Source organism: Coregonus lavaretus (assembly GCF_964263955.1).
Source record: "Coregonus lavaretus genome assembly, chromosome: 4".
NCBI classification, from domain to species: Eukaryota; Metazoa; Chordata; class Actinopteri; order Salmoniformes; family Salmonidae; genus Coregonus; species Coregonus lavaretus.
The window spans coordinates 69,376,957-69,392,302 of NC_139991.1; the positions used below are offsets into that span (position 1 = coordinate 69,376,957).

The 15,346-nt window shown below is 44.1% G+C and overlaps 1 protein-coding gene across 1 annotated transcript in view; it reads right to left on the reverse strand.

The window, feature by feature from the left end:
* The window catches only part of LOC311128264 (DENN domain-containing protein 1A-like), a 157,445-nt gene that overhangs the window by 113,533 nt on the left and 28,566 nt on the right, over window positions 1–15,346 (reverse strand). Inside the window, exon 3 of the mRNA XM_084160317.1 lies at window positions 5,047–5,090. Within this exon, the coding sequence (XP_084016443.1) occupies window positions 5,047–5,090 (44 nt within the window). The remainder of the gene's footprint in view (window positions 1–5,046; window positions 5,091–15,346) is intronic.

The following is a 15,346-nucleotide window of genomic DNA, read 5'->3' on the forward strand; positions in this document are numbered from 1 at the left end:
CATATTTTTCCCACCCGGGGGTAATGATGGGTTTACTAGTGCTTGGGATTAAGCTGCACTCAGCAAATCTGGCGTCAGGTAGAGGATAAACTAACGTTATCTTACCTGAAGGCTTAATGTGTAGGGAATAAGATGTAACACTGACCTGAGGTCAGGTCTTTGGGAAATGTAATCCTACACCGCAAATCTAGCCCATTTCACATGGGCATGACACTTTGTCGGAGTTGGTGATATGGTGGTGAGTTATGGGCTGGGTATGTTTGTTAATTTTATCTACGAAAGAGACGACTTGGCCTAATGTGGACATTTAATGCCTTTAGATAAGAACATTTAATGCCTTTAGATAAGACCTTTTAATCACTATCGCAGGTTGTTGATAGATTATGTGCCAGTCACACCAAGGTCTCCAGGTGAGGTTATCATGGAGATCAGGGTCCTAATTGGTGGTTGGTTACTGGACTGTACATGACTAGCAAAAAACACACACATTACACCTTTGTAGTGTGTCAGCCAGCATGCAAAAAAAAGACACACCAACAAGAACTGTGCTCATCCTACGGTATCAAGGGCAGAGCACATCAATGAGCTGCAGACCAAAGAGAAAACTTCCCACAGTTTGTGTGTTACAGATGTAGGATCTTAATTTGAGCCAGTTTGCTACAGCAGGAAAATAATCCTGCAGCAACAGGAAATGTGAATTATTATGTGGATTATAATTAATGGACATTTTTTGTAGGGCTTGATATATTTTTCGTTAGGGCAAATCAAGTTCGGCATTTTAAAGTAGAAATTACAAACTTCAGAAGCCTTGTTAAACCTTGAATACACTACAAGTTTGCATTTCCAGCTATGCAGGAACATTTTCAGCAACAAAAGAGTGATCAAATTAAGATCCTACATCTGTAGTGTGTGTGTGAAAACGTGAATATTCAACACCCCCGTTTTCTTTCCCTCCGTTTTCCCTTTCTAACTTCTTCTTTTGGTAGAAGGTCACCCCATTTGAATATTCCCTCGTTAAAAGCGCCACAATTCTGCCCCCTTTGCCGGGGAAGTTAAAATGATCTAGCGGCACGCTACATCAAAGCCAGCCCAACTTCAAAAAATGATTTCTCTCCATTATGGAGAAAAAAGTACCTTGTCGCATTAAGTTAAGAAAAACAGGCAACAGCTGCCTAATTTAAAGGATTCAAAGCTTATGTGTCAATGCGATGACGCTGTGTCAGAGGATGGAGATAGAGAAAACGAGGGAGAGAGAGAGGAGAGAAGAGACTCGGGGCGAAAGCTTTGTTTTCATTATGAGCGAGGGAGCGATTGGAGAGCGAGAGAGAGCGAGAGAGAAGCGAGGGAGATTCCGCTCATTATGCCGTCACTTTGTATCAAACTGCTTATTTACATTTCCGATTACATTCCCCGGCGCAAACGGCGAGATCTATCAGCGGTGGAGAGAAAGGACGAACGAGATAATGAGAAACAACTATTCCTCCTCTTCAAAAACAAATACGCTTGTGTGTCTGAATAATAGTCCAGGGTAGTTTTTCCTACACCTTGTATAGGTGTTGATGTGCGCAAACCGAACAAAAATCTAATCAAAATGTTTTTTAAAGCCCCTTTTACATCAGCAGATGTCACAAAGTGCTTATACAGAAACCCAGCCTAAAACCCCAAACAGCAAGCAATGCAGATATAGAATGCATTACTTGTGAGTAAAGGCCTATACTAATGCATGTCTCGTGAGTGTACGAAGTATCCACTCATTCTGGCCTACGTGTATGTTTATAGGGGACCGTTTGGTTAACATTAAACACAAGCGTTCAGATGATGACTGATGATTAGAACCCCACTATCTATGGCTGCGTCTGACTACACAGCTGATTCAAATAACCAACTCCTCATCAAGCTTTGATTATTTGAATCAGCTGTGTAGTACTAGAGTAAAAACCAAAACTTTCACCCAGGGGGGGCCCCAGGACCGAGTTTAGGAAACCCTGCACTACAGTATATAGGGAATAGGGTGCCATTTCAGATCTAAAGTGGTGCACTACAGCAGGGTTTCCCAAACTCGGTCCTGGGGCCCCCCCTGGGTGAACGTTTTAGTTTTTGCTCTAGCACTACACAGCTGATTCAAATAATCAAAGCTTGATGAGGAGTTGGTTATTTGAATCAGCTGTGTAGTGCTAGGGCAAAAACCAAAACGTGCACCCAGGGGGGGCCCCAGGACCGAGTTTAGGAAACCCTGCACTACAGTATATAGGGAACAGGGTGCCATTTCAGACCTACTCTATTGTCCTAGAGGCCCCAGCTGAGAGTTGACTGATGCCATACTGTTGCCTATAGAATGAGTGGCTTAGAGAGATGTAAGGGATCTACTGGGTTGGCCATTGGGCAGGGTGCGGTGGGTTTGGGGGGAACATCATTAAGAATGAGACTGGGACTGGTACCAGCTACCCTCTTTTGTTTCCAGCCATCTTTCATCTTCTCCCTCTCTTTTTCTCTCACTTCTTCTCTCTTGGGCCTTGCTCCTCCGTCGTTCTGTGAACTACAAAGAGGGGGATGGGAGAGGGAGTGTGGCATCGCGGCTCAAAGGAAGCCAAAGGGTTGGCCGTCATTATCAATTTTTTACTTGTTTTCTCACTCTCTTTCACTACCTACCATCTCTCCTCTCTATCGCTCTCTTTCTCCCCATCTCAGTCTCTCTATCCCCTTCTCTTTGCCCCTCCCGTTCCTAGAGCAACGAGCAACGTAGGCCCTGTAATTCGAGACAGATTCTTTACTGTATGGAACAAAGGTGGCCCGGGATGAAACATCCATTAGCAACAAAGGATGTGGCTTTTCTTCTGCATCAAATAATTGCACAAGAAGGAAACAGAACGAGAGAAAGAGAGAGAGAGAGAGAGAGAGAGAGAGAGAGAGAGAGAGAGGCGGGGGGAGGTTGCTTCCCTTGGAATAAACAAGGCTAGGTGATTAGTGTGTGTGTGTGTGTGTGTGTGTGTGTGTGTGTGTGTGTGTGTGTCTACATGCGTGCACGTGTGTTTGTGCATGCGTGTGTGTCCCGCTTGGTTAATAGAATGTTGTTGTTTTTTCGACTAACAGGGCAACCTGAATTCATGTTTGGCATTCTGTCTCTTTGAAGAGCATGCAGGACAATGAGTTCCAGTTGCTACCTCGGAGGATTCTATGGGCACGGCTCTATGGTAACACGCGTAGGATCCAGGTCAATACGCCATTGATTTAACACGGCCCTGGATGCTTGAGAGATGAAAGGAGGAAGAAGAATTTGCTTTGAATTAGCGAAAAACTGCACCCTCCTATTTCTAATCAAAAGTACCTTTTCACCGGTAACGCCATGTATTCCTTTGTGTAATAAACAAACAACTAAATGTCTACAGAATAGTTTGGGTTTCTGTTTTTGTGTGAATATACACTGTGTATGCAGAGGAGGTGTCAGAGATATGCTAGGAATATCAAGGAAGCATATGGCTATGGTGACTTACGGCGCAATTAGTCAACGGAGAAGAGCTCGACACCCACTCACTCGTCACTCTGCAAAGTAGCAAACGAATCCACAGAGCCAGGAGAGACGCCGCAAACAACAAAGATGTCTTGTTGTCTGAAGAAAGATAAAGCGGGGGGGATTCTCACTGCTCTCAAACAAACAAACCAAGAAAGCAACAAAACCAAGAAAGTTATCTTCTCTTTCAAAAAAGAAATTGCAATTTCTCAAACACAAAGAAAGTTTGTTTGCCGAGTTTGTATCAAGTTTCTAAAAAATAAATAAAATAAATAACTCTGCATCAATAAATTCATATTATTTCTTTAGCTTTTTTCAAATCTTGGGAGCTACAATTAATTTATGAAGCTGCATGTGTCCACCTTGCCCAGTACACAGACAATAGTAGTGTCCTTTTTTAGTAGCAAAGACAGACACATGTACTGTACACACACACACACGTGTTTTACTATCCTTGTGGGGAACAAACAATTTATTCCCATTCAAAATCCTATTTTCCCTAACCCCAAACCCCTAATCTAACTCTAATCATAAACCTAACCCCTATCCCTTAACCCCAATTCTAATCCTAATTGTAAACCTAACCCTAAACCTAACTCCTAAGCCTAAAATAGCCTTTTTCCTTCTGGGATTCGGCGAAATGTCCCCACTTGTCCGAATTGTCCTTGTTTTACGATCCTTGTGAGGACTTCTGGTCCCCATAAGGATGGTAAAACCAAACACCCACACACAGAGAGAGAGAGAGCGAGAGAGAGACAGCGAGAGAGAGAGAGAGACACAGAGAGAGAGAGAGAGAGAGAGAGAGAGACACAGAGAGAGAGAGAGAGAGAGAGAGAGAGAGAGAGAGAGAGAGAGAGAGAGAGAGAGAGAGAGCGAGAGAGAGAGAGCAAGAGAGAGCAAGAGAGAGAGAGAGAGAGAGCGAGAGAGAGACAGCGAGAGAGAGACAGCGAGAGAGAGAGAGAGAGAGAGACATCGAGAGAGACATCGAGAGAGACAGAGAGAGAGAGAGAGAGAGAGAGAGAGAGAGAGAGAGAGAGAGAGAGAGAGAGAGAGAGCAAGAGAGAGAGAGAGAGAGAGATGAGAGAGAGAGAGAGAGAGAGAGAGAGAGACAGGGGGTCAAACACACCAACCGGTCCCCCCCTTCTCCCCCTTGCGCCCATAAAAAAAGACCCCAAAATGGCAAGCGTTTAAAATAAAAGGGGCTGATGCGCGCGCACACAAAAAGAGAGCGAGAGCGAGACAGGCGACATCAAAGAGCAAGAGTCAAAATAGGAAACACACAGGAAAGAGTGAGACAGAAAAAGATAAAGAGGGCTGCAAAAAGCAAAAGAAAGGAGGAAATAAATAGTGGCGAAGAAAGGAAGGAGGGAGGGAGGGGTGAGAGAGGAAGATAGAAAAATGAGAGAGAGAGAGAGAGAGAGAGAGAGAGAGAGAGAGAGAGAGAGAGAGAGAGAGAGAGAGAGAGAGAGAGAGAGAGAGAGAGAGAGAGAGAGAGAGAGAGAGAGAGAAAAGAGGAAGTTAATTATGCATTTCCGAACCTGGTCGATGTAGTCCTCGGGGAATCGCCTCCGCACCTCCGGATCTGTAAATAATTTGACAGATAATATTAATTGCTTTGGATTAGTGAGCAGGCCGAGTACAGCACATTAATATTTGATCAGAGGATGATCGGGACCCTGGCAGGGGGGATCGGAGGAGGGCAGCTGAGGCTGCCTGGCTGATTAGGGGCCAGAGAGGGAGGTGTTACTACCCCCCCCCCCCCCCCCCAATCCCCTCCTTCCCTTCCGCCTCCACCCCCCCCCCACCAACCCATCCACCCTCTTCCTCCTTTCTCCGGAAAAAGAGAGCTGAGAAAAAATAAAAAAAAGTAAAGGAGTGTATTTGATGATCCACTTTTCTCAGTTGGTGGGGGTGGGGGGTGTGGGGGGACTAAGCTGTCTTGCTTAACCTCCTACTGGAGTGCCTGTTGAAGTCTAACCTAAGGGATGAGAATAGGGGGGGGTCATTTTTCTGTCCATCTAACATCACATAGCAGGTGTAAAAAGACGCCTGAGTTGAGTCCCCATATCAGTTTTTCAGGGGAAACAGAAGTTAGGTTGAAAATACTGTATCCCTGAAAACCGTAAACATCCGCTTTTCTACCGAGTGTGTTGTCCATCAAATGATTGCTAATTATTGTATTTCATTGATGGTTGTGATTTTTGTTTTGTTTGGGCAGCTGCACAAGCGGATAATCTGTCCAGGTTACTGAATCAAAGACAACTATCCGAAACTCTCTACCTAAAGGCTCAACCCAAAACCCTCACCCCTGAGGGGGCTGACTCGGTTCCACCCGTCTGCTGGACTAACCACAGCCACTAGACTTCCAGGCTACATTACTGGAAACATCAGGTATCTGCTTAGGACATTGAGGTTCCAGCATCCGCCAAAGCTAAAAAGTCCCTACAACACAACAAATTCTTCCAATCCAGAGACACTTAATTAAAAAGAAACGACAACAGAGCAGAAGAGTCAGAATGTCAGAGGTAATTCCAACTCAGGACATATGTCTACAATATCTGCTGGGTTACTGATGTGCGTCTGTGCACTTGGCTTCCTGCCCACCCTACCAGTCTAACCCGCCTGCCAGTCTGCCCGTCTGCTCATCTGGGGGTCAGTCTACCAGCTGCATCTCAGGTGTGAGTCGGTGTGAGTCTGTACATGGGTACGACATGGCAACCCCCGGTCTGTGGCCGCTTTATAGGCAGGCAGATGTGGGGGCGCTGAGCGGCACTCTCCAGACTAACTGTCTGTGGCAGCTGTATTGGCTGGCAGATGTGGGCGCTGAGCGGCACTCTCCAGGCTAACTGTGTTGTTGATTAATGAGAGAGGGTTATAGCTGGGATGGCTGCCAACAACAGGGCTGATATGGTTGCTAATGCTAATTCTAAATGATGGATAGTCTTAGGTCGTGAAGAGCTGATAATGTCGCTGGTAATGTAAGGGACAATGTGAGTGTTTGTCAGACAGTTGGTTTGATTCGACAAATTCAATATACAAAATAAATGGTGCTTTCATCCTTACAACATTAGCATCACCGTATACTATTAGTTGTCTTTCCTGTAATGAAGAGTTACTCCAGATAGCGTTATACTCGTCAAAGTGAAACATACAACAAACTTTGTCTTTGACAAACAAGTCAGTGAAAACTACATTGAAATATAAAAAGCTTTATAAGACAGTACGCTGAGGTACTGCTTCTCTGCTCGGCTCACTGAACAGGTCTCATCACCTCCAACAGAAACAGAGCATCAAACAGGAGTGTGGGAGTTCTGTGCTTGGCTAATGACCATGACAACCTTTTGCCGTGCCAAAATAGATTTGTTGTTTTCTTTTAGACCACCACAAGCAGTCAGCCAGGTTAGCTCCAAGGCAATGAACGTGAGGGGCCGTTTTCACAGATACTGTATTTGTTTGATTGTACAATATTAAGAACAAGCTAAAACAGTAGAATATAATTCACTCCAACAGTGAACACTAATGCTGAATTAAGACAGCTTAGTTGGTTGTAATCTTGGAATTTCTTAACCAGGCAGGTTTTGCACACACACACCAGCACACAAAAGGCCATGGATGATATCAACTGGAGGGGATGACATGGTGAGCTGAAGAAGAAGAAGAAGAAGAAGAAGAAGAAGAAGAAGAAGAAGAAGAAGAAGAAGAAGAAGAAGAAGAAGAAGAAGAAGAAGAAGAAGAAGAAGAAGAAGAAGAAGAAGAAGAAGAAGAAGAAGAAGAAGAAGAAGAAGAAGAAGAAGAAGAAGAAGAAGAAGAAGAAGAAGAAGAAGAAGAAGAAGAAGAAGAAGAAGAAGAAGAAGAAGAAGAAGAAGAAGAAGAAGAACCCCTTTGGCCCACACTACAGAGTGAGAGACAGAAAAAGAAAATAAGAAAAAAAAGAGAGATGGAGAGAGAAATTGCCTCACTCTGTCACTTCACAGGCCATAGTTGCTGAGAGAGGATCCCCTTTTGAAGGGCTCTGCACCCAAATCTGCTCCATGTGCACTTCATCTTCAACACACACACTCATACTTAGGGCTGTTGCGGTGACCGTATTACCGCCACACCGGCAGTAATGAGTCATGACCGCAGTAAAATTCCACATGACTGTTGAGTCACGGTAATCTCCTCTTATGCACTCTGGACATGCGTTGGTAGTACCCAACTCACTAACGACCATCAGGTCGCTAATAGCCTGGTACTCAGGGCTCTATTGTCCCTCTAACCACTCTGACATCAATGCGAATGCAATTGAAAATCACATCAAACACTTATTTATTATGGACAATAGAGCACAACGAAATGGACTGTGCTTTCTAAGGTGCATACATTATTTTTTTTTTTATACGCATATATACGAGCCCAAGCCCGAAAAAAATAACCCAGAATTAAAATCATGATTGTGCCGTTGTACACTACATAGCCTAGCGCATATTACGCAAGGCAGAAAAACATTTTTTTTAAATGATTTAAGATGTCTTTGGTAAATAATTGGTCTAGCCTAAACTCCAAAATTAAACAAATTCTAGTAATCACCTTTGAGTGTGGACTGTATTATTATGCATACTGAATGGACTGGTCTTATGCTATGCTCCAAATGTTCTATCCATGAGTCTGGGAGAGAACTCATAGGCCTAGGCAATGTTGTTGGTTCATTGATTGTGCAGGGCGGCCTACAGTTAGCCTACAATTATAGTGAATTTGTATTTGATTTTGAATAGCCTAGTAATAGGGAATTTTTTATATTTTCATAATTAATAGGCTGACACATTACCTTTAGCTACAGAATATCTCACCACCGTGAGTTTCCATTTCCTCCTCTCTTTCCTTCATTCCTTTCTCGAGCACGCAGAGAGAGGGGCTGTCAACAGTTTAATGAAATATGTTTTGTTGTGAAAACCTATTACTATCGATGTTCCCGAACAGATTTCACTTGGTTTCCCAAATTAAGCACTGGGTAGCTGCAGGAACAGGGCTGGAGGGCCTGTGGCATACAGAGTTTGGGCAGAATATCACCTGTCGCGCAGCGAGAGGCTGCATGCTCCTCAAACAGTGGTTGATGCGTGGATTGAAATAAGTGAAATAAGTGCTCTTATAAACCCATCCACTACAAAGAGGAGGATCCCAGCTGCTATTATATTTATTTCTCAGCTGCTCATATTAAGAACATGCTCTGCTATAAAACCGGAGTAGCCTACCCAGCATGATTGAAAAATTAACCGGTGGGAAAGCGGCATCCATTCGCTATTGGAGTGCATACTGATGACATGCATTTTTTCCCCTCCCCCTCTTCCTGCTATTTGATAATGGGCCATTCTAAATCGAAACTCAATTTACATATTAGTAAAGTCAAGATTAAATTGAGAATAGTCTGATGGGTGAAAATATGACCACTTAATGAGAGAACTGTGTGTGCAGCCTGAGGCAAGGAACAGAGCGCAGTATTTTATTTAGACTTTCTCAAATCATCAATAGCCTGTAGTCACGTCATGCAGCCCATATATGTTTTCATTTCTGAGACATTCTAAGATTTGCATCATTCACAACTAAAGTTACCAAATAACTCTAAATCTAGCGTATAGGACCTGTTTCAAATGATCACTTTTACACTCAACATAGCCACTTCATATCCACACTCGCTCCAAAAAATCCTTTATATTTTATTCAGCTAAATTCAATTCTATTCTTCTTACTATAAAATCATATAATATAAAATAATGGCACGAGACTTATAAGCATATCTTGTCTGGTAAATGAACAAGCCTACAGCCTATGGCATGGAGCATAGCCAGATAACATACAGTAGACCAACTCATATTCTGTTCTTCTGAAATACATTTTCTTCATATCATAATTTTTCTTTAGACCTACCTAAAATAAATAATGGATTTATTGTGATGGTGTATATTACATTTTTTTTTTTTAATGTAGATGTTCCAAAGGCGCGCATCAGCGGCTTGTATGAGGCTTGGAGATGCTAAACGTGTTTATGTTAATTATTGGTCAGTTACTGTGAGACCGGCAGTCTTTTGCATGGCAATAACCGGCTGACCAAATGTAATGACCGCCACAGCCCTCCTCTCACACACACACACACACACACACACACACACACACACACACACACACACACACACACACACTTTATTGGTGTAAGGATTTACTTAATTCCTCTTTCACAAAAGTCGGTTAGGTCTCTTATCAATACCTGCTGCGACACTAGAACTCAACAACTCACCACATGAAAACATCAAGTTAGAGGTCAACAGGTCAAATCAATCAAGAACAGGTGGTGGGAAAAATAAGTCAAATGAAGGTTACAGAGATAATGCATTTATAAGAATGCTTTAAGTACAGAAATGTTTTGCTCAGTGAGAAATCAATATCCAACTAGTCAGTGACAACAGTGTGGAGTTTGGAGTTTGTGACAGCAACTATGTGAGCTTATAACAGTATTATAGACACTATGTCCAGGGATTTCCTATGAACTTCTACTGTATGTAGAATAACTTCTTCTTGTGTGGCGTGTGAGTGCCATACAGCAACACAGATTACATATAAGTGTTTGTGAGAGTCTCAGCTTTTCATAGATGTGTAGTTTGTAGATCAAACCATTCGGACTCTACACACGTTTTTTTGCGAGAAGACCCAGCCCCGGAACCTTTCTGGATCCGCCCTTGTCTCACAAAAACAATCCTGATTTCACAGGATCTTAAAGTCAAACTGTTCTGTTTGATCAGAGTAGTTATTTTTTGTGAGGAGGGGTCACAGGAACTAATCCGAGCCCCAGACCCCTTTCAGCTTTTTTCCATCTTAGAGGATTGGAACATGTAGCGGCGACAAATTACGAGGAATGGCAAGAATGGCTTCCCTGCAAGACTCCTATTATATTTATGACTTAAGACAATGCCAAGAACAAGAGTGTGGGCGTGTTTGAATACTTTAATACTTTCAAACGCATCCTTCCCTTATCCATTCATTCCTTTCTTGCTAGAAGAACATGGACAAGGAGAACACTGAAGAACTCTGGCCTAAAGGCTACAAGGGACTGACAAACTCTGGCCTAAAGGCTACAAGGGACTGACAAACTCTGGCCTAAAGGCTACAAGGGACTGACAAACTCTGGCCTAAAGGCTACAAGGGACTGACAAACTCTGGCCTAAAGGCTACAAGGGACTGACAAACTCTGGCCTAAAGGCTACAAGGGACTGACAAACTCTGGCCTAAAGGCTACAAGGGACTGACAAACTCTGGCCTAAGGGCTACAAGGGACTGACAAACTCTGGCCTAAAGGCTACAAGGGACTGACAAACTCTGGCCTAAAGGCTACAAGGGACTGACAAACATCTGAAGGTCCAATCTGCATCTTCTTTGCTTAGGCACTTTTCTCATAATCAACTCCATAATAGCATTCTATGGGCACCTTCTCTACCTATATCCAACAAACTATGAGGACCACCACACTAACGTCAGAATCTGACGAAAGGCAAAACCTCTATGGCCTCCCCCAAAAAAACACACCAAATATTTCACACTCTTCTCTATTTCTTTCTGTATGATTTATGGCTCTTTCTGTGCATTCCCACCCCTCCTTTTCTACTCCTGAAAATAAAGAGGTCTACGGTTGGTTGGTGCTATAGACTGTGCTGGGAGAAGGGAGGGGGTAGGTGGGAGGCATGGGACCCCAGAGACTGGGAGGGATGTGAGGAGGATCTGTCCAATGATCTGGGCCTAATCCCCCCAGGGCTCTGGGACCGGGGCACTCGGAGGCAGCCAGGCTGTGTTGACTCCACAAATTGAGTCAACAGAGGACTGCTGACCTTGCTCGCACACAGGTAACAATTCCCCAAACCCTCTGCTGCAGCTCCACTTAAATCACTAGGTCTGTGTGGAGGAGGATAGAGGAGAGTGTGCAGGTATAGTACAGATAGTCTTTTCTAGATTCTCTTTTTTTTCTATATTATACTTTTCTGTATTATATCTGTATTTTTGGAGGTTAGGTTGGATGAGATGGGGGACGGCAAAATAGCTAGGCTAACACCGCTTGCACTTAACTAGCAGAAATTAAAACCATTTGTTTAGAAACTAAACAAGATATAAAATAGCCACTTTGACTGAATTGGGTTTAAATAGTAGTTCCTATTACTGCAGGTGGCAAGGCATGCATCTTCACCTGAGTGACACCAACTGTCTTTATGACTTTCCCTGAAATTTACTAGGCAAGAGTGACAAGAATGCCAGAACAAAGCCTACACAAATTTAACTGGAGGACAAGCTAAGGTGCAAAACATCACAGACGGATATTATTTACTGAGTTAATCATTTGAAACAAATAATATTTTTCCCTCAACAAATTTTAGAAGGTATTTCAAATACTCAATGAATGATCTTTCTCTCTCTCTCCACACTGCGGCTCGCAAACGACAGGAGGTGAAGCTCACTCACGATAAAAAAATACTAAACAAAAACATATAATGGGCCCATTTATTTTTTCGAGTGGCATAAAACTTCCTGCCCCTCGTTGAGTGCTTCCTCTTGGGGTCCTCTGGGGGAGGGGGGGTCAGCGGGCTGGTGTTGGGGGGTGAATGGTGACGGATCCCCAGAGTGCTCCTTAGCTCTGCCGTGGCCTGCCCAACCCTGGCGACAGTTGCCAGGCGACAGGTCTCAACGAGGTGCAGCAGCGAGCGGCAGCAGCTGGCACGGCCTCGGAGCAGCCTTGAGTAGGGTTGGGGGTGAGGTGGGGGGGGATGTTGGAGAGGAACTCCCGTATAGTTTCAATGACCGCAGAGACTGTACTACATAACACCCTCCCCAACACACCCTTGGAGGGAGGGAGGGAGGGAGGGAGGGAGGGAGGGAGGGAGGGAGGGAGGGAGGCTCGTCTTTCGGCTGGCCCAGCAGGAGAAGACAAACACAGGACCACGTCCATCCTGGCTCTCTCTCCCCTGCCATGAGGATGGCAGTCTGGCCCCCTGACGAGGGGAGGGGTGAGGGGGGCCTCTGGGAAGCCAGGAGAGGGGTCTTGAGAGGGAAGGAGGTGGTATACCCTCTCTTGTCTCACCCCGTCATTACTCCTCAAAATACATCTGTGCAGAAAAATCACAGTGGGGAGTGTGTGTGTGTGTGTGTGTGTCTACGTCTGCTTCTGTAGAAAACACCAGACAGACTTGCGGTGGTTTTCCCCACACTTGGCCAGCCTCTAAAAACAATGGCACAGGCTGTCATCGTTTGAGACCTTGTGGGTTTAAAACAACCAAAAATGTGGAAAGAAAAAAATCCACACGTAGGGAAGGTTTCCAAGGAACAACGACTGAGAGCCTAAAATAGGCGAGCAGTGCCGACACGCTCGAGTTGATCCTGATCCTCCACCTGAAACTGATGTCATGGGCGTTCGCTCCCAGAGACTTTGCTTAATAACGCACTTTGTTTTATGGCACGGCTGGGAACACCAAGCCCTTTGGAAAAACACGAGTGGTGGTGGAATGGTTGTTCGGATTATTTGGAAAAGAGGAGAATTACATTTATAGATCCCTCACCTCTAATGAAACCGCCTTTTTTTTTTCAACTGAGAACAGATGACGCCCAGTCAAGAGTGATTTAATGGTGCACAAAATCCCTGAGCAAAAACAGTTGTGGGTTTCGATACTCGAGTGAAGGAGGGCTTTACGCTGAGAAGGCTTTTGGGTAGTAACTGTCAAAGATGTTGATAGTTGGCCAATGAGCATCAGTGGATAATAATAATAATATAATAATAATATGCCATTTAGCAGACACTTTTATCCATGAGTTGTGATTTGGTTTGCACATATACACATTATCTGGTATCGTTGCAGTACATGCTTGTAAATGGTGCTGCTACTTTCTATGGATCAACTGAGTGACAGCTCAGCAATTGAGAAAGAGACTTTGACCTGGGATAAAGCACTCAAAGTAGGTTGAGAGGTTTGTGCTGTGTTGGAGCAGGCAGTAAGACTGCTTCCTTTCTTTATCTCTTTACTTCATCGGCACTTGAGCAGGACAGGGGAAAGCAGGTCCTCCAGTTGGCTTCTGTTTTTCGTCAATAACTAGGGTACGGGTAGGGCTCGGATATCACTAAATTGATCATTAACATTTTGAAGCTGAGCCATTTGCCTGTGCTCTGCTGCGCAGTACATATCATGGTGTCATCACTGCATTCTTTAGCAAAAGTTTGTCTGGACCTCCTTGAATTAAATAAATATCACATAATTACGCTCTTTTTGTTTACAAAGCCCTGCTCCACAAGCTTCCGACTTACCTAACTCTACTGTTAAGATTTAAAATTACAAGTTATCAAACCTGTTCACAGGGTTGGTTAACTCTGGAGACTCCTTTGGTGTGTACAGAGTTAGGTAAATCAGCCTTTGGTTTCCTTGCACCTTATGTTTGGAATGATTTCCAAAGGATGCTTTGGTGTCCCTGGGGCGGTTCAGACAGCTGACAGAGGATTTTTTATAATGAAGAATGTGTTTAAGTTAACTGTGTTTTGTATCTTAATGTGTATTATTTTTGTATATTTTTGTAATATTTATGTTGGTCTGTGCTTGCCTATTGATGTGCTTGTTTTGTATTGTGCATGGCTCATTTGGAAAAGAGACTTTAGTCTCAATATGACTTCCCTGTTGAAATAAAGGTAAATAATCCTCGTCAAATATAAGACCAGAACATTGTCTGAGTCCACATGAGAGATTATTTTACAGAGTTTAGAGTGATGGAAAGTAGCTAACAGCTAAATGCTCTCTGTCTCGTCATTGAGCAGAACAGCTAGCAGAGGTGTTGCTATGGATACTCAGACAAGCAGATCCCGAGCAGCACAGGGAGGGACAGACAGACAAGCAGCTAATGGATACTAACCGAATAAGTTATTTCTGATTTCGGGTTCAGGCAGGGCCTTAAATTTCGCAGAAGCAATCGGGCCTGGGTAGGGTAGGGCCTGAACGTCGTGGGGCATGGGTATAGCTTAAAATTCATGGCAGGGCTCTGATGCCTAACCGTCAGGAGTTTCTCCTGATCTTTCTGTATTGGCTAATGAAGGCCAAGTTTGACACGTCGGTCCACCAGACTTTTCGCGCATTTGGGCGAAAGTGTCTGGGAACGAGATTACCAACAGGGCAACTAGTCTACAAAGAGGCTCTAGCAAGCTATCAAAGGAAAAAGGATCTGAACAAAGTTTTGAGGCTTTTCAAGGAAAATTCGTAAAGTTTTCTAGCTTAATTTCAAGGGAAAATCTGAATGGCGACTTGTGTTTGGACTGTGCACAATGAGGGAGACGAGGGGGGGCTCAGCTTAGTCCATCAGCTCTACTGTGTGTGTGTGTGTGTGTGTGTGTGTGTGTGTGTGTGTGTGTGTGAGAGAGAGTCCACCGGTGCCAGCCGCCTGCTCAGGGGGGGAGCAGAGCAGATTTGCATGGCGCTCTAACAGGATATTGCACAAGGCCTCCCTGAGGGGCTAAGCCTCGGGGGCAGCTTTAACTCACAAGGCGGCTTTACCTTGAGCCGTCCCTCCTAACCAACGCCAGTAGGCTGGCTCTCAGCAATGAGAGATGAGAACTACAAGGGTAGTGACCAACACTGGCAGACAGTAAACCCTTCTCCTGCAGAGGCCTGGACGATGTTGCCTATTGACTCTTTTCCCAGTCAATAGACCTATAAACAGACGCAGGTCTACAATCTTGATTTGATGTAGTTTACTGTGCCCGGTGCATGTCCACGCACATGATAGAATGAAGAGATTAATTAGATGTGAGTGCTTCGGCCCTAGTCTATGGACATTCTGACATTCTTAGAT